The 20,180-nt window shown below is 37.4% G+C and overlaps 1 protein-coding gene across 1 annotated transcript in view; it reads right to left on the minus strand.

Annotated features, from left to right (window-relative positions):
* The window catches only part of LOC124776384 (hepatocyte growth factor-regulated tyrosine kinase substrate), a 110,047-nt gene extending 98,921 nt beyond the window's left edge, over nt 1-11,126 (minus strand). Inside the window, exons 1-2 of the mRNA XM_047251353.1 lie at nt 10,885-11,126; nt 10,696-10,780 (exon numbers count right to left, since the gene is read on the minus strand). Coding sequence (XP_047107309.1) covers nt 10,696-10,780; nt 10,885-10,921 — 122 coding nt within the window. The 5' untranslated portion in view covers nt 10,922-11,126. The remainder of the gene's footprint in view (nt 1-10,695; nt 10,781-10,884) is intronic.
* Nucleotides 11,127-20,180: the final 9,054 nt, after the last annotated feature.

A 20,180-nucleotide genomic window follows, 5' to 3' on the forward strand; every position in this document is an offset into this window, starting at 1 on the left:
GTGTCTTCAGAATCACAAAGTAATACTGGCTGAAACAGACAAATCAGCTTCAGCTTTGTGTGTCACTCTTGTCAACATTGTAACCCCAGACTTTTTGCACAAGATGATGCAATTATCTATAATGAAGTACTGCCTGGGAAAAAAAAATGCATAAATATTCAGTCCAATCACAATAAGACTTCGCAAAGGTACACAGATTGGCAACATGATTTAAATTTTCAAAAATTTAAAATTGTGTACTTCATAAAAAAAGGACAGTATCCTATGATTACATAACCAAAAACTTACAGATGGAATCAGGCAACTCATACAAATACCTGTGGGTAACACTTTGTAGGGATATGAAATAGAACGATTGCATAAGTTCAGCTGCTGGTAAAGCAGGTGTCAGACTTCAGTTTATTGATACTCTACTAGCAAAATAAGATCAGTTTACAAAGGAGAAGGCTTGCAAATCACTCGTATGACCCATCCTAAAATAACAATAACAACACTCAATAACCATTCATATTATCATAAAAATTGCAGCAGTTAAAAAGTCGAGAATGATGAGGCGTTCCCAAAAGCCACATAGCTTTATGAAGATGATTTATTCGCAACTACCGGCTTTGTGTCAGTATAGACGCATCTTCAGATTTATACTGGTCATATTTCCATAACATAGATGGACAATCCCCCCCCATGAACCATAGACCTTGCCGTTGGTGGGGAGGTTTGCGTGCCTCAGTAACACAGATAGCCGTACCGTAGGTGCAACCACAACGGAGGGGTATCTGTTGAGAGGCCAGACAAACGTATGGTTCCTGAAGAGGGGCAGCAGCCTTTTCAGTAGTTGCAGGGGCAACAGTTTGGATGATTGACTGATCTGGCATTGTAACACTAACCAAAACGGCCTTGCTGTGCTGGTACTGCGAACGGCTGAAAGCAAGGGGAAACTACGGCCGTAATTTTTCCCGAGGTCATGCAGCTTTACTATATGATTAAATGATGATGGCGTCCCCTTGGGTAAAATATTCCCCCATTCGGATCTCCAGGCGGGAACTACTCAGGAGGACGTCGTTATCAGGAGAAAGAAAACTGGCGTTCTACAGATCAGAGCGTGGAATGTCAGATCCCTTAATCGGGCAGGTAGGTTAGAAAATTTAAAAAGGGAAATAGATATAGTGGGAATTACTGAAGTTCGGTGGCAGGAGGAACAAGACTTTTGGTCAGGTGAATACAGGGTTATAAATACAAAATCAAATAGGGGTAATGCAGGAGTAGGTTTAATAATGAATAAAAAAAATAGGAGTACAGGTCAGCTACTACAAACAGCACAGCGAATGCATTGTTGTGGCCAAGATAGACACGAAGCCCACGCCTACGACAGTAGTACAAGTCTATATGCCAACTAGCTCTGCAGATGATGATGAAATTGAAGAAATGTGTGATGAGATAAAAGAAATTATTCAGATAGTGAAGGGAGACGAAAATTTAATAGTCATGGGTGACTGGAATTCAATAGTAGGAAAAAGAAGAGAAGGAAACGTAGTAGGTGAATATGGACTGGGGGTAAGAAATGAAAGAGGAAGCCTCCTGGTGGAATTTTGCACAGAGCACAATTTAATCATAGCTAACACTTGGTTCAAGAATCATAAAAGAAGGTTGTATACATGGAAGAAGCCTGAAGATACTAAAAGGTATCAGATAGATTATATAATGGTAAGACAGAGATTTAGGAACCAGATTTTAAATTGTAAGACATTTCCAGGGGCAGATGCGGACTCTGACCACAATTTATTGGTTATGAACTGTAGATTAAAACTGAAGAAACTGCAAAAAGGTGGGAATTTAAGGAGGTGGGACCTGGATAAACTGACTAAATCAGAGGTTGTACAGAGTTTCAAGGAGAGCATAAGGGAACAACTGGCAGGAATGGGGGAAAGAAATACAGTAGAAGAAGACTGGGTAGCTTTGAGAGATGAAGTAGTGAAGGCAGCAGAGGATCAAGTTGGAAAAAGATGAGGGATAGTAGAAATCCTCGGGTGACAGAAGAAATACTGAATTTAATTGACGAAAGGAGAAAATATAAAAATGCAGTAAAGGAAGCAGGCAAAAAGGAATACAAACGTCTCAAAAATGAGATCGACAGGAAGTGCAAAATGGCTAAGCAGGCATGGCTAGAGGACAAATGTAAGGATGTAGAGGCTTATCTCACTAGGGGTAAGATAGATACTGCCTACAGGAAAATTAAAGAGACCTTTGGAGAAAAAGAGAACCACTTGTATGAATATCAAGAGCTCAGATGGAAACCCAGTTCTAAGCAAAGAAGGGAAAGCAGAAAGGTGGAAGGAGTATATAGATGGCCTATACAAGGGCGATGTACTTGAGGGCAATGTTATAGAAATGGAAGATGATGTAGATGAAGATGAAATGAGAGATATGATACTGCATGAAGAGTTCGACAGAGCACTGAAAGACCTAATTCGAAACAAGGCCCCGGGAGTAGACAACATTACATTAGAACTACTGACAGCCTTGGGAGAGCCAGTCCTGACAAAACTCTACCATCTGGTGAGCAAAATGTATGAGATAGGCAAAATACCCTCAGACTTCAAGAAGAATATAATAATTCCAATTCCAAATAAATCAGGCGTTGACAGATGTGAAAATTACCGAACTATCAGTTTAATAAGTCACGGCTGCAAAATACTAACGCGAATTCTTCACAGACGAATGGAAGCCGACCTCGGGGAAGATCAGTTTGGATTCCGTAGAAATATGGGAACATGTGAGGCAATACTGACCCTACGACTTATTTTAGAAGCTAGATTAAGAAAAGGCAAATCTACGTTTCTAGCATTTGTAGACTTAGGGAAAGCTTTTGACAGTGTTGACTGGAATACTCTCTTTCAAATTCTGACGATGGCAGGGGTAAAATACAGGGAGCGAAAGGCTATTTACAATTTGTACAGAAACCAGATGGCAGTCGAGGGGCATGAAAAGGAAGCAGTGGTTGGGAAGGGAGTGAGACAGGGTTGTAGCCTCTCCCCGATGTTGTTCAATCTGTATATTGAGCAAGCAGTAAAGGAAACAAAAGAAAAATTCGGAGTAGGTATTAAAATCCATGGAGAAGAAATAAAAACTTTAAGGTTCGCCGATGACATTGTAATTCTGTCAGAAACAGCAAAGGACTTGGAAGAGCAGTTGAATGGAATGGACAGCGTCTTGAAAGGAGCGTATAAGATGAACATCAACAAAATCAAAACGAGGATAATGGAGTGTAGTCGAATTAAGTCGGGTGATGCTGAGGGAATTAGATTAGGAAATGAGACACTTAAAGTAGTAAAGGAGTTTTGCTATTTGGGGAGCAAAATAACTGATGATGGTCGAAGTAGAGAGGATATAAAATGTAGACTGGCAATGGCAAGGAAAGCGTTTCCGAAGAAGAGAAATTTGTTAACATCGAGTATAGATTTAAGTGTCAGGAAGTCGTTTCTGAAAGTATTTGTATGGAGTTAGCCATGTATGGAAGTGAAACATGGACGATAAATAGTTTGGACAAGAAGAGAATAGAAGCTTTCGAAATGTGGTGCTACAGAAGGATGGTAAAGATTAGATGGGTTGATCACATAACTAATGAGGAGGTATTGAATAGGATTGGGGAGAAGAGGAGTTTGTGGCACAACTTGACTAGAAGAAGGGATCGGTTGGTAGGACATGTTCTGAGGCATCAAGGGATCACCAATTTAGTATTGGAGGGCAGCGTGGAGGGTAAAAATCGTAGAGGGAGACCAAGAGATGAATAAACTAAGCAGATTCAGAAGGATGAAGGCTGCAGTACGTACTGGGAGATGAAGAAGCTTGCACAGGATAGAGTGGCATGGAGAGCTGCATCAAACCAGTCTCAGGACTGAAGACCACAACAACAACAACAGATGGACAATTACAAAGTCCCAGCTTTTGGGAAGTTACTCATGTTAAAAGTCAAACCACAGTGGTGGGTTGTCATAATAAAATTGAGCACACACTAAATACACTTGTAAAAATGTGCAAAGCATGACTGCTGAATGAGCCAGGCCCATGGCAATAGGTGGTATTGAATACCTCCTTTGCTGTGTACATACTAAAAGCATCCATAGCATTGCCAATAATTCGAAATATGGTAATGCATTGTCAGTTACTACAGCATGAGGTTTGCCTACTTTGGGTATGTAGGCTTTTACCGGAGATATTGAATGTATACATGAAAGGGCAGCAGAAATGATTATCTTAGGTTTGTTTGACACATGGGACAGTGTCACAGACGTGTTAAAGAAACTAAACTGGTAGACTCAAATATAGATGTGAACTATCCCGAGGAAGCCCACTAACAAAGTTTCAAGAACCAGATTTAAATTATGACAAAGAATGTACTGCAGGCGTAGTCCATATCAACTTAGGGAGGCTAGGAAAAAATCTTACCTTCACAGTCTCGGATGTTCTTGAATTTAGCATATGTTAAAATGAAAGACTTAGTAAAGAACACGTATTTTTTATTTTTGTTTTCCCCAAAATAATTTCTGCTGCGAGATACAGTCCCCCAAAGATGATATTGCGCATACCATTTTGATGAAGTGAGTATTGGAAAAATTTTTAAAATACTGTATCTCTGGAACAGCTCTAGATATTTTGTTGGCTTTTTAATTTGAAAGATAGTTGCTTTATGATTATAAAGAAATCCTCCATTTGGACTTATCTGTCAAAGTTCTTTTACTATAGCATTCTGAACTTCTTTAAATAATTTATGGAACTTTTTTTTCCTTCAAAATACCAATCCATAAAATTTTGATTTTCTCCTGTTGATTAGTACCATATAGTTCCACATTCCCTGAAATGTAGAGCTTCCACTTTCAGGATGAACAGGTTTTACAAACAACAGGAATTTTTGCCATATATAAAACCTGTTTTATCATCACATAACAGGTTCATAAAAATCAAAACCTAGCCTTATTTAAAATAATTTTAGTTTCGAAAGATGTGTAAGAGACTCATTTTTAAAGCATTTTAAATAGTTCCAAAATGTATGTGAAAGGTTCAAAGACTTAAAGGTTTCAATTTATACAACTTCTGTCCACTCTGTTTTGTACTGAAATTAGCCAGCCAATTAACTAAAAATGTGTTCCACTGCTTCAGTATCTTCCTTTGATATAGAGTGATGCCTTCCTGTTGAACCAATAGGAACTGGAGCACTTAACAGTCTTCAAAACAGTGTGAACAGGAAGTGAGCACTGATAGTGTTGTTGCTGCCCTTCAGCTGGAAACCTATATCCAGCAGCTGGTCCATGTGGTAGCATAAAGTTCACTACAATTTTGTTTAACTCTTTAGTGTCTACAATCTCTGAAAACCACCAGTCAGAGTCTCACACACACACACACACACACACACACACACACACACACACACACACACATCCCCCTTCTCAGGTTGTTAAACTGAATATTATCCTGCTGTTACTGAGGTGTTGGACAAACGAATGAAATTTCTTCTTTCTTGCTCTTTAAAGTGTGTGCAATATGAGTTCGCCCATCAATTTTGAGTCCAAAAATGTGTCTTCTGAATTCCTTTCACAGGAGTCATTTGTTTGGACCATTCTTCTTTTTTTCTGCTGACGGAATTCTTCGATTTCCTCTTTGGACAAAAGAATGAGGGCTGTGGATGTGTAAGATTTCACGACTCTCGTAAAATCCTCAGCATTCTGAATCACAGCTGTATTTAGTCTGGAAAGATTATGTTTTGTAGCACGGTGCTTCAGCAGGCCTCCTACATCACACAAGGCCCCTTCCTGCAACCAGTAGCACTGTATACTCAGTCAGTTGGCACAAGCGACTTAGTCAATTCAAACAGCTGGTAATGAATTTTAAGGTAAGGCGGAGCACATCAGAAATAATGATGATCTTCTCTGCCCCTGTTTGTAGTTGAAGAACTTTGCCATTGCTAGCAAGGCAATTGCTGAGTCATGTCCTGAGTTATCACTTATAACTGCAATACTTGGGGCATTGTTTTCAAAACATGTCACTCCTGTAAAAATTGAAACCTGATCATTACTCCAATGATACCCTTCTAATTCTTGTGGGAGAGTTACAGACCAGTTCCCAGCAAAATCACAGTGAAGCACTAAACATAGTTCCTTAGCCTGGCACACCCTTTCACTTCTGCAAAGTTGTGTTGCTGCAATTTCTTCATATGTTGGTGTGTTTCTCCTTTCACTAACCATTTATAAAGTTAGTCAATGAAACTGTCATTGTACGTCACGTGCTCCAGTAAGTTCCTCAAAGTTACCACACAAAGTTCAAAATTTGTGCAGTACACACACAGACAGACATCTCTATGTGGGTTTCGAATTACCCAATTATTTGATCTTCCAATGTGTGAAGTTGTATAGTTGCTCTTAAAAACTGCAAAGTTTCTTTAATACTGAGAGTCATGTACCTCTTCACTTTCAAAAAACTTTGGACCTTCAACTGTTAGTGTCTTTTTTGTTCACACTATGATGAGAACAGTACCATTTATCTTCCAGATAAAATGACTGTGATATTTGAACTTTAGCTGCTTCTACCGAATGACCATAATACGGATCTGGTCTTCTGAAGACTCCTTTCACAAACCTCATATTTCTTGATTTGTCTTCCATGTACTTTGATACTGATGGAATGTGGTTCAAAATTGTTTTCTTTGAAAATGTCTCTGGAATAATAGTTAAAATTTGCACCTTTTCACTGTAGGATGCACAATATTCGACAGCTGAATTGATATCTGTGAAAACTTCCTGGAAAGAGGTGTAACAGTGCTATGGTTCATTTCCTTCTTAAGATGAAATTTCTACTTTGGAAAGCGTGGTCAGTTTTGCTGTAGTGTATTCATCCATAGCTCTGCACTTTCTTGATGCATTGATCTTATGACTCTACTTCATTGGCCATGGTTTCTTAACAGGACTAACACCTACCTCTGTAGTTGACTGATTCAGTGTATTTAATTCTTCCTCTATTGATCTACATCATCTGCACCATGGGAGGCTTCACCTTGTTACGATACTATCATTGTTGTTATACTGTCAAAACACTTAGAACACAAAAAGTCATCACTGGAAACCTCTTCACTTTGAAACAGAGTATTCAAATGAGAATGCTTATTCCCAACTTGAACAAAGTCTGTTTTTTTTTTTTGTTTGTCTTGTATAGTCCTATCACTCTTTTATGGATATACAAAAAGTCAGCACACTTCACTCTCCTGAGGTCCCAGTTAGAAGACATTTCAAACAGTCCTTTTCACAAAACACACTGCAACTGTGTCAGCTGGCAAATTCCTCATGAAAACACAAAACTCACTGTATGGTCTCAGATTTCTAAGGAGCCTCTTCAGTAAACAAATTAGCACTGGACAACTACAATACAGAAAACCTGCAATGAACAACCACGACAAAGAAACTGACAAGACACTATAACAAAGTGTAAGAAATATCTGTAACAATGAAAATGAAAAGAAGTAATTGCAACAAACAAAGCAACAAGAAATAACTGCAAGAAAGACAATAGAAATAAACACTGTAACAAAGAAATTAGTAAGAAACAACTTCAGTGAAGACATACATTACCATTGAAAGTTAAAAAAAAATGATTTTTTTAAAATAAAACCTGTCCAAATTAAAAATGGTACAGAGAATATAGTACTACATGGTGCTAACCAACAGAAAAAAATCTAACTTTTCTGGATTGGTATCTTTGAAAACTGCTGTAAATTATTCAAAAATAAAAATAAAATAAAAAGAACTTTGACAGATATGTCCAAATGGAAGACACCATTGTAATCATAAAGCAATTATCTTTTAAAAATCTAACAAAATGTCTATAACTGTTACAGAGGTACAGTATTTTAAAAATTTTTCCAAAATTTGCATCTTCAAAATGATGTTTGCAGTGTCATCTTTGGAGTCCCATATCTTGGGGCAGGAACTTGTTTTGAAGGGGGAAAAAAAAGTGTTCCTTAATTACTCCAGAATTTTAACATATGCTAAATTCAATAACATCCAAGACTATGTCTACTTCAATAAACTGCCAATAACCATTAAAAAGCTGGTTTCAGATAAGGCACAGTTTAAACAGAGTTTGAAAGACTTTTTGATAGGCAACTGCTGCTACTCTATAGGTGAATTTCTTAACAGGAACTGTTAGACCAGCTTAAGTAAACATGCCTGTTAGATTTCAGTTTTGAAATCACTTGGTCACAATAGCCAAGATTAGGTATTTAGAGTGTGATAAATTTATTACAGTGCATAACTATGTTTCATTCTGACACTGTATTAATTCTGTAAATATTAGCAGTTCCAGTTTGCTGTAATGTGTTCACCTATTTTGTCAATCTGTCGACAAATGACCGCCAGGCTAGTGAGTATTCTATTCAAATGATTTATGTTTTCTATGATTACTTTTCGACTTGTTCCATAGCCATGAAAATCATCTCATTTTAGGGTCTATGGAATAAAAACTGAATCTAATTTAATCTAATCTGTAATCATCATAATAAAAAAGCAAATGTCTGTCTCAGTGTGTGGTGTATGCTTTCATTATTCATTACTTATATGAACACTTGTATATTTTTCTGCATATTTTAAATTACATCAGTAATTCCATAGATGAAACAGCAAGCTATAGCCTACACTACCAACAACAATGTTAACAGGGAAAAAATTTCAACAAATCTTATTAAAATTATGCACAGAAGCAATCAACAAACCAATACTAAACTGACTGGAAGAGCAGTATTGCCATAACAATTGGAAATAAAAATAGGAGAGTCTGTTCACACATTGACGCAACAAAGGGACAAAAACTGGAGGTTGGAAATTAATTTGAAAGTGCTGTGAACAACAAAAGTACAAAATCAGAACACATTTTTCATCTGTTGTGGTTCACAGTCTAAAGTCCATCCATGTGACCTCAAACTCCAGGAAATGTCTGAATTATGAGGATCAGTTGATGTCAAATCATGCAGTAAATTTTCAAGTCCACAATATTAAATTATGGTGGGTGAGTTGAGTTTAGCTTAGCTTTTTGCTTGTTAAGTGAAACATTTTCACAACAACTCACCTTGATGTGGAATGTGTCAGTATATTTACAAATAAGATACATTTTCTCTAAGATAGCATGGCTACATGCTGGATTTTTTTGTATTAATCTTAGTTAACAACAAAATTTAACAACTGTGACCTAACCACAAACATACTATCTACTTAGAAATCCATTTACACAGTAGTGGTTTTCGAGAAGCGGTTATTTCAGTTTTACAACTTTCATTACCATATTATCTACCAATGTGTCTTAATTCACAGGGGAGTTGGTAACATATTCCTTAAGCTGCATACTTTGCTCCTTTCTGCACACTATCAAGGTTAAATCATAGCTGAAGATATTTTATACCATATGTTATATTTCTGCATACTATTATTTCCAAATAATGTCTTTCTTCACAACAATCCACATAATAGAAAAACATATTATGAAGCTGCTGTTGGTATGCCTACTTTTTTTTTAAACAGTTGCCTACATGAAGTTCAATGATGGGCACCAGATGTCCTGATAGTGTTTTTCTCTACAATAAATATTCTCTCTCTCTCTCTCTCTCTCTCTCTCTCTCTCTCTCTCTCTCTCTGTGTGTGTGTGTGTGTGTGTGTGTGTGTGTGTGTGTGTGTGTGTGTGTAATTGGCCCATTTACTATCAATTTCAGTGTTTGTATTTTTGTTATTTATTTACTTGCCCATTATCACAGAAATCCACTCTTTGCACACTCTCGGTATTTGTGTTCTATTTTTATATTTAGGTAATAAAAAGGTCATTAATGGGGGGACAATCTTCTCTTATTCACATTCAACTGAATAATAACAAAGGATTTTTATGTATCTTGTGAAGTTAATAGCCCTGTCTGAACAGTTTGGCGAACACTGCAGAAAACGGTAGTTTCACCAGATCAATCCTAGATTTATGGTGAATCATAATTTGGTAGCAGTAGTCTTTAATCCTCCTTCAGCAGCTGTAGTTGTATACACCGAAATCAACAGCAACCAGTTGCATAAGAGAAATTTTATTTCCTTAACCGATTTCAGGCACTTAGTCTCCTCCTTCAGAAGGTTATACTCATTATCTGCGAGAGTCAACAATAAGATGCAGTCAGCATGTTGATGTGGTTCATACTGCCTCTACAAAAATGGTGTAAAAAAGCCAAACAAGTGCCGACATCATGCCAATAATACTGTAGTTGCAAACAATGAGATTAAACGCGAATTTTGAACAGAATATTGACTTGATAGTACAGTACACGACCCGTGAAAAATGATGTAGCCTACGCCTATACATAAATATATTAAGTTAAACATTCAGTGAGGAGCGGGCGAAGGTGGTTTACAGATTTTCTACACTAATAAAAACAGATCGCTTGGGATGCAGCGGCATTAAATAGAAACATAAAAATCTTGGTCCGATTGATTAGCACACGAGTTTATTACAAGATAACGAACTACACTCTATCAAATTGATATTCAGAAATTTCTCTTTATTTAACCCCTATGGGAGAAAATACTTACCAACATGTTTCATTGTTCACTTAAACAGCACAAACTGGGCTGATCCAAATATCCTGTTTCGGAAGAGGATAGAAAGAACACTGTGTTAAATGATACTTACTGAACATCTCCTTGTCTGATTTGGTCACATATTTGAAGTATTGTAGGCCAGTCCGGTTCTAATCTCAAATTGCTTGTCGCCTTATCTAGGAAATAAATGACAGGTAATCCAATTAAAGCGATTTCCGAACAAAACTTCTGTGTTATATTACACGTCACCTTAGTGAAAGAAATAGTTTGTAAACCATACCAAGTAACTTATCAAAACCCGACGAAGAGCGAAACATCTTCTCAACAATTGTGAAGCAGGCAATCAACTGCCTATCAGATTATTAGTTGTCACAAAACCAGACGCGTAAACCATTAGTCACAAAACAGCTGACAATGACGCACGTTATTCAACGATAACTGTATTACCTTTCCTCAGTCTGCTTGCGGTTTTTTAGTCTGTTACCACTACACCAACGTTGAATAATTTACATGTTACCATTCGCGAGACTTTATTGTTAAAAGAATACGCGAAAGTCGTTGAGTTCATTAATTAGTATTCATTTGTGGTATTTACTCGTAAAACATTTATTAGATATTTACTTATCAGTAAAAAGTACAGTCACTCCGCAAAAGCCACAGTGTAAACTGTAAATCCACTTCGCGCATGCTCTGCGGCTACTGACATCCCAACGAAACAGTTACCAGAAGGAAAAACCAAACTTGAAACGAGAGAGATTGAAAGGTGTACTATATTGTTGTGTAAATATTTCTGTTTTCAGAAGAAAACTTTTAGAATTTATAGGTTCGCATGCCTTTCATATTGGTTTTTAATTCCTGATCAATCATTTTACATTTAATTACAGTACGAAAAAAGCCTGTACGTAGTTTGCGTATGTGAGTACGGCATTGTGTAGGAAGTAGAACTGCGCTATGCTACAAAGCGTATTAACGTGACAGAAGCCATGCCACACCGAATTCCTCTACACGTAGCAAAGGAGAGGTGATTTGTGGCACCCAGTATTATTACTTTTTTGGTCAAGCGAGAGGATAAGATCCCGTTGATAAGAGTAAAAGAAAGAACGATTTGTAAAGATAAAACCCACGATTTGCCCAAGCAAGGAAAGATTAACTTCTAATGCCACATTATTATAGTGGACAAGAAATGCATTCGAAATTTTCAGAAAAAGCTACACATTATCAGTACATATTTGTGCTACAAAGTTACGGTAGAAATATTTAATTCCGCAACTCCCTGTGCACCATGTAAGAGTGCAGATCATAGATTTTGTATTCTGAATGTCTGCAGTCCTTAATTGTGAAATTTAGGTACACTCCACGGTTTAAGGTAGTTACTAATGTTTACATACTTTAGCAATTTATTTATTCTTCCGTAGATAATTTATTACAGCTGTATCGGACATGAGAGAAACATTACAAAAATAATATATACGTTTAAAACATTAACAAAATAGGGGAGGATAGGGCAAGAAATCGGCTATGCCCTGATTCAGATTCAGATCCCAGCATTCACCCAAACGACAAGTAAAAAACATGGAAAACTCAACCCAGGATGGCCAGTCGTGGATTAAACCCCAGTCCCAGCGAATTCGTGTACAGGACATTAAGACTGTGGAACGCACGAAGTTCTTCTTATCTGGCAGACTGAGAAATCTAGTTGGTAAAACAAATACTTTTATAAAAGATTTGAAACATTTTTTAGAAATTATATGCACACTGAGGATATCTGCAGGTGACATTCTTGTTAGTTTGATGTGACATCGTTATTTACTAACGTCCCAGTATCAGATACAACGGAGATCATAAGAGAAAATGTTGATCCAGATGTTTGTGACTTAATTGAGTTACGTCTTTATTCAAGCTATTTTAAATACAATGGTGAATTATATGAACAGGCTGATGGCCTTGATATGGGCTCACCCATTTCGCCAGTTGCAGCTGACATTTTTACGGAACATTTTGAGCAATAAGCGTTCTGTACTGATTTATTCAAAACCATGGGAATCTTGACAGTACCATGTGAATACATCTTTCAGACTGTGATATATATAAAGAAACACATTGACCAGTACACACAAAACAGATCTATACACCAACACTGGACTAGATCCTGCCACCATTTGCATCTCATACGAAAAAACAAAACAAAAACCCAAAATAGTTTATTATTTAATGGAATAAAAATGTATAATAGACTTCCAGAGGAGATCAAAGCTGAAACTGGAATGCATGCCTTTAGGAAAGCTGCAAAAAGTTATTTAGCAGATAAATGTTACTATACTGTCAAAGAATACTGTAAATTACATGTGTTCACCTCAATTCATGCAAGAGTACCTTTGTAAATTTATATTTATCTGTAATTAAGATAGGTGTATATTTGTTTTGTGTAACCCATGCTAGAATACATTTGTAAATTTATATTTATTTGTAACTAAGATTGGTGTGTATTTGTTTTGTGTATAAACGATTAAGTTGCACCATAGAAATATGTACTACCAGAAGTACTATTATATATATACTCATTCCATGTATACAGTTGACGACATCCATACAACACAAGTTGTCTACGGATGAATAAATTAATAAATAAGTAGTGCTCCTCTGAAGCCTTCTTGCTGGCTCCGCTATGTGGACGATACATTTGTTATATGGCCACACGGTGAAGAAGAACTTCATGCATTCCACAATTTCTTGAATGGAATTCACCCCAAAATCAAATTCACTTTGGAGGTTGAGAGTGAGGTCCGTCTCCCATTCGTAGATGTGTTGGTATACAGAAGATCTGATAACACTTTAGGTCACAGAGTGTACAGAAAGCTGACTAACACAAACAGGTATTTAGATGCCATTCTTAAGAATGCAATTGGACAGAAACCTGTCATGGTCCTCAGACATAGATTATCTAAAAAATAGACTAAACAGCCTGGTGTTTGCTATGACAATCTTAGCCAACGTAACTAGTATAGACACAAAAAAAAAGGAGTATACCATACTTACACTGAGTCAGTAGTGAGATACAGTATTGTCTTCCGAGGGAATGCTAGCAACATGACATAAATATTAACTTTGCAGAAAAAAAATTATCAGAAACATATGCAGTGCAAAGCCAAGAGAATCTTGTCTGCCATTATTAAGAGATCTTAAGGTACCAAGCGTTCCCTCATTGTATCTGTATGAAATAATTCTTTTCACAAGTAATAACCCTAAACTCTTTTTGTCAAATAATTTCCAGCATAGATGCGAAACTAGAAACAAAGAAAGCTTCATGCTGCCTACACACGGGCTTAATCTGTCTGCACAGACTCCACATTATATGGGAATGAAAGTTTACAATAAACTGAAAGACACAAATTTTAGAAAGATCCAAACTGAGGCAGTAAAAAGAGAATTCTGTAGCACGCTGGTGCAGAAATGTTACTACTCTGCTGATGAATTTTTTAATGATCTGACCACCTGAGCAGGATAAAAACAGTAATAATTAATAATACTCAATTTTATTGTGATTATATAAAAATATAGTATTCCATGTATAATTTATCATAGTTTATTATAGTTATAAGCTGACGAGTCTCCTGTACATAAAATCAATGATTTAACTTGTACATTATGAGACAATAAAATTCTGATTCTGACTCTGTCAGGAAGTCTTTTCTGAAAGTAATTTGTATGGAGTGTAGCCATGTATGGAAGTGAAACATGGACAACAAATAATTTAGGCAAGAAGAGAATAGAAGCTTTTGAAATGTGGTGCTACAGAAAAATGATGAAGATTAGATGGGTAGATCATGTAGCTAATGAGGAGGCACTGAATAGAATTGAAGAGAAGATAAATTTGTGGCAAAACTTGACTAGAAGAAGGGATTGGTTGGTAGGACACATTTTGAGGCATCAAGGGATCACCAATGTAGTATTGGAGGGAAGCATGGAGGGTAAAAATCATAGAAAGAGACCAAGAGATGAATACGCTAAGCAGATTCAGAAAGATGTAAATTGCAGGTGTTACTCAGAGATGTAGAGGCTTGCACGGAATTGAGTAGCATGGAGAGCTGCATCAAACCAGTCTCTAGTCTGAAGACAACAACAAAAACAACTTGATGCTTGAGTGTCTGTTACACACGTTGCTGTTCCTATTGTAGGTTTCTAGACTCAAGGACAACAGGTAATGTAATTTTTGCAAGCATTTCTATGCAGATAAAACAGTGATCTCAGTAGAATATTTTAAAATTAAGATTAAAACAGTCTTGATCACAATACAATATTGATTAAAAATGGCAACTGGTTTCAGTCAAACAGCAGATGTGAAGAACTTGGAAGTGTGTGCATTTGACAATTGTATGAAGACAATCAGTTTTTGCCAGTTTGAACTTCCGTGCGGTATGGAAGACTTTAAACCCTGTGAGATGCTGATGAAAGTAAACTCCACTGAAGATGCTTGTGGAGACGTGATTGAAAGTAAACCATGCTGAGAATTAGTAAGTGGTTTGATATATTTAATGACAGATACAAGACCAGACATCAGTGCATCAGTTAACTATTTTAGTAGTCATCAAAACAAACAAAGAGTACTATACTGGAAAGGTTTGAAACAAATTCTTTGATATGTTAAGAGAACACTTGATATTGGTTTGTGTCACAGAAAAAAAATACAAGGAAGCAGACATGTTTCACTGTTTTCAACAGAAGCAGAATATATTGCTTTGGCAGTAGCTACAACAGAAACACTTTGTCGATGAAGGCTCTTCTTGAAGGAGTTAAGATATTTGTGAAAACTTTATCAGAAATATTGGATGATTTATTCGAGAGAAGGAGCTTCACAAATTGAGCAAATGAATAACTGGTTGGTCCACATATGTCCTTTATGCAAGCAGTGTTTCAGCTTGACACTGATAGAGTTGCCGGATATTCTCCTGAGGGATATCACACAAAATTTTGTCCAATTTGTGCATTAGTTCATCAAAATACCGAGCTGGTAGGACTGCCCTGCCCATAAGGCTCCAAAAATTCTCAATTGAAGAGAGATCCAGTGACCTAGCTAGCCAAGGTAGGATGACAAACAGTAGAAACTCTTGCACATCACTGTCCGTGAGGTCTCCAGACATGTCTTTGGCTCGGAACCTCATTGACCAGGGTAGAATTGTCTTCAGTGATGAGTCCCAATTCAACATGAGATATGATGACCACCGAAGATATGTGTGGATATGCCCAGGACAGTGGTGGGACACTAACCTGACTGTCTTGCACCATAAGGCCCAGCAGTGAGGGTCTGGGGTGCCTTTTCATTTCATAGCAGGACCCCTTTGGTTGTCATCCACAGGACCCTTCATGTCGATGACATTCTGTGTCCTGTTTTGTTACTTTCATGGCAAGTCATCCTGGGCTTATGTTTCAGCAAGGTAATGCCCACGCACACACACACACACACACAGCGAGTATTTCTACTGCTTGTTTTCTTGCATGCTAAACTGTATCTTGGCCAGCTGGGCCACCTGATCTACCCCTAACTGAGAACCTTTGGAAAAATTATCAGTAGGGCCCTCCAACTAGCTCAGAATTTTGATGATCTGACACATCAGTTGAACAGAATTTGGGACAACATCCCTCAGGAGGACATGCAACAACTCCATCAGTCAATACCAAGCTGAATAACTGCTTGCATAAGAGCCAGAGGTTGAGCAATGTGTTATTGACTTACTCAATTTGTGAAGCTCATTCTCTTGAATAAATCATCCATTTTTTCTGAAATTATAATCATTTGTTTGTCAGTGCACGTATATCACATTTACTGATTTCTGTTCCATTCGCGTAATTGCTTCATCAAGGTGCATTTCTTTTTATTTATTTATTTTTTAGTGTATGATAGTTGTAGAACGAAGTACACCTGGATGTCCAGTATATCAACTCCAAGAAACAAGTGTCAGTGTCAGATATCGCAACAAAAGAAACTGTGAGATGGGGATAATGAAATTGGGAGATACTTCAGGCTGTAATGTTTGTGCTTGTAATCAATTGCTGAGCATGTGTTATTTTGAAACCCTCAAGTGGAGTTACTAAACTGAAAGATAATGTGAGTGGGGGGGGGGGGGGGGGGAGTGGAGAATTGAGGTATGAACAATTCAGTAATCAAATTTTGACAAATTTTATCTTTACTTTGATATACCAGGTGTCTATGCTAAGAATCATCAGGTCCTTTTTCTCTCATGTTTCGGCAGATATTTGCAGTTTCTCTGTTAATCCATTGAGAACAATGGGCAGCACCAGGGCATGAAGTACATGAATAATGAATATTGAAACCAACTGCTGTATTGTAATTCATATATCATTTATTCAAAATGTATTACCAGTTTCAATGTGAAAAGGCGACATCTTCATGCTCCAAGCAAAATCTGCTATCAACACACAAACCACATTGACACTGACCAATGGAGTCTTTAAATGGAAAAAGCACAACTTATGAAGCATGATATACCAGCATGTGCAGTCAACAAAGATGAGTGCAGCAGGGCCAAAATCAACTGGAATCCACAACTTCCAATAACAAGCCCACCAAGGGTCAGACAACCACTGAGATGATGAGGTGGCCATGACTTGGAGGTTGATGGCTGGACCTTCATGGCAATGGCAAGAACAAACGGCAGCCTAGGGATGGCAGGAACAGGCAACAGCAATGCTCGATACAGCCCAGCTTCAGGCAGCAGGATGCCACCAACAGGTGATGGCACAGCAAGCAAATTCGGCCTGCAGCAGCATGGCATCCATGGCTAGCAGGAAGCCAGTTCAGGTCAGAGACAGACCATGCATACCAAATGCACACTTGCACATACTAAACATACTGGCAGGATGCACTGTATGGCAATGACTGGTTCAAATGTTGGGAACACAACCCACTTATGTGACATCAGATTTGTACAGGATAGAGGGAGTGGGTCACATGTAGGCATCCTGCTCAGTAGTGTTCATTGAAATCATTAAATAGCAGATTGTAAAAAAACAACCCAGAAGGTTTATTCATGATAAAAGGGGTACAAATGAGGCACCTGGGAAAGCAACCAACTGCTTCAAAAAATTGCCAATATAACCAAAGTCCTGGGGATGCCATGGGTGAGTGAAAGAGGATGGTGTTAGCAGGTCAGAGGCTGGCAGGCAAGAGCACATTTAAGTGATTGTGCTCCATCCCCAGTTGCCAGTGTCCAGTACACCTTGTGATTCTCTCACACTCACCCATCCCCAGTTGCCAGTGTCCAGTACACCTTGTGATTCTCTCACACTCACCCATCCCCAGTTGCCTGTGTCCAGTAGTACACCTTGTCTTTCTGTCACACTCACCCATTGGCCCGAGACTGTGATTGAAACCCCCTTAAGGTGTCACCCAATCAGCAGTCCTTACCCTGTGAACAAAAACAGGTCAGCAGCATGTGCCAGGTCCGTGTGTGGGCTAACAATGGTCTACACAGCGTCTCAACTTTTCTGTCCCTGCCCTTTCCAAGCAGGTAGCACCGATACAATGTCTAAAATAGTCTTTTCCAATTTTTAAGATCTTACCTTTGCTTGTAGCTTTCCTAACCAAATGCAACTTAATAAATTTAGAGAAAACATCTACAATGACAAAAATGTAACAGTAGCCAACTTTTCTTTTTCACAGGGGTCCATAAAAATTGACAGCAATTAAATCCAAAGGTTTTCTGGAATAATGTTTTGCATTTCACCTTGCCATGTCCTATTACTTACCTTGACTCCCTGACATTTACTGGAAGCTGGCACCTCTTTCCTTACCTTTTTAGTCATATTATAAACATAGATATTTTCCTGTAATTTTTGCATCCGTTTGTGAATACCGCAATGACCATAGCTCTCATGTATGTATTTAATTAACCTTTCTTCTTCTTCCTCTGGCCAACATAATTTCCAGTTATCAGATTCTACATCTGTTCTTCAAAAAAGTTACCCTTAAATATGTTGTTATTCTTGTTCAGTTTCTCACACTTATTTTTACCTAAACAGCTTTCACTTGTCTCCAGTTTGGATCATGGTTCTGACTTTTCCTGATTTTGTTGAACATGCTCCTAACAATTTCTTCATCGTGTACACCTTTCATATACCTCATTTTAAGTTCTTTTTCTTTGTCTTGGTCAAAAGCTTCATTGACTTTTCCTAATGGCAACAAAATTGTCAAATCTTTCAATGTTTATTACCCATAGTCAAATTGTTGTAAGTACATTTGCTACCTAGTGAGCTGACTGTGGTTAAGTCTGCACTCCTGAAGCTAGCTTAATGTTTTGTCATCTGACTATACTTTTACCTTGTGTCCATGCAGATAAGTTCCAAACTTTGTGAATGCCCAATGTATTATTGACATCTTTTTTCAGTGACTGTGTAAGATTTTTCATGTTTTAGAAGCATCCTGCTTGCATGTGAAATTGTACAGTGTACAATTCCTCCATCAACTTCCTTTTCCTGAAATAATTCTGAAGCTGTTACAAAATTACTACTGTCAGTGTGTAAACAAAATGATAAGCTAAAATTAGGTTTTGTAACAAGTTCTTGTTGTTTCTTTCTTTCTTAGTTTTCTCAAAAGCATGTTGACATTCTTTATGCATTCCTAAACAGTGTTCTTTTTAAGCAAATTGCAAAGTGCATTTAAACTTTGTCCATTTATGAATTTTCTGTAAACACCACATAAGCCACAAAAAGACTTCAATTTTTTATGTTGTGTGGGTTTGGAAACCCTGAAACAGTGTTAGTTTCCTTTGGATCTGCCAAAATTAATGATTTCTTTCTTTCAGTGTCATTTCACCTCTAAGTTTTTCACATACCTATCTCAAAAGTTCAATATTCCCCCCCCCCCCCCCCCCCCAATTTTGCCTGTTTTCCCAAATGTCATCTACATTAACCATTAATTTGTACATATATGTTCCTGCACCCAAGTTCCCCTGTCGTATGCTCTAATGCATTCTGCTACAGATGAGTTCAAACCAAAAGGTACTACAAAATACTGGAACATCTTCCACCATAAAGAAAAGCAGTATGGGCTAGTTTCAGTTAAATCTGAACTTGACAGGTCAGATTTTTCTGGGTGATCTGTTTCTCTGTACAAAAATGTATTGAAATGCCAAGAAGCCAAAACTGATCTCACTGCTCCATCCTTCTTTGACGTAACCACAAGTGGATTACTGTACGGACTGATACTTCTTCCAATAATAGCACACATTTCAATTATTTGTAACTCCTTTTCAACTGCAATTTGTGTAGCTATAGTTACCCCATATGGGTTTATGAAAAATGGTTGATACAACTCTAGTTGTAAAATACATTGCTATTCTTTAACTCTCCCTGGAATATTGTTTAAAACATCGTGGTATTCCCACAATAAGAATTTCTATTCACATTTTTGTTTGTTAGCAAGTCCTCTTGTTTCAGAATTTTTTGGATCTACAAGTTTTTTGCATTCTGATTCATCTGTGTTTAATCCTGGTATATCTTTGTCTACAAATTTTCCTTCTAATTGCTTACCAGAGATATAAATCTAGCATTACAAAGCTA

The sequence above is a fragment of the Schistocerca piceifrons genome, chromosome 2 (assembly GCF_021461385.2).
Source record: "Schistocerca piceifrons isolate TAMUIC-IGC-003096 chromosome 2, iqSchPice1.1, whole genome shotgun sequence".
NCBI classification, from domain to species: domain Eukaryota; kingdom Metazoa; phylum Arthropoda; class Insecta; order Orthoptera; family Acrididae; genus Schistocerca; species Schistocerca piceifrons.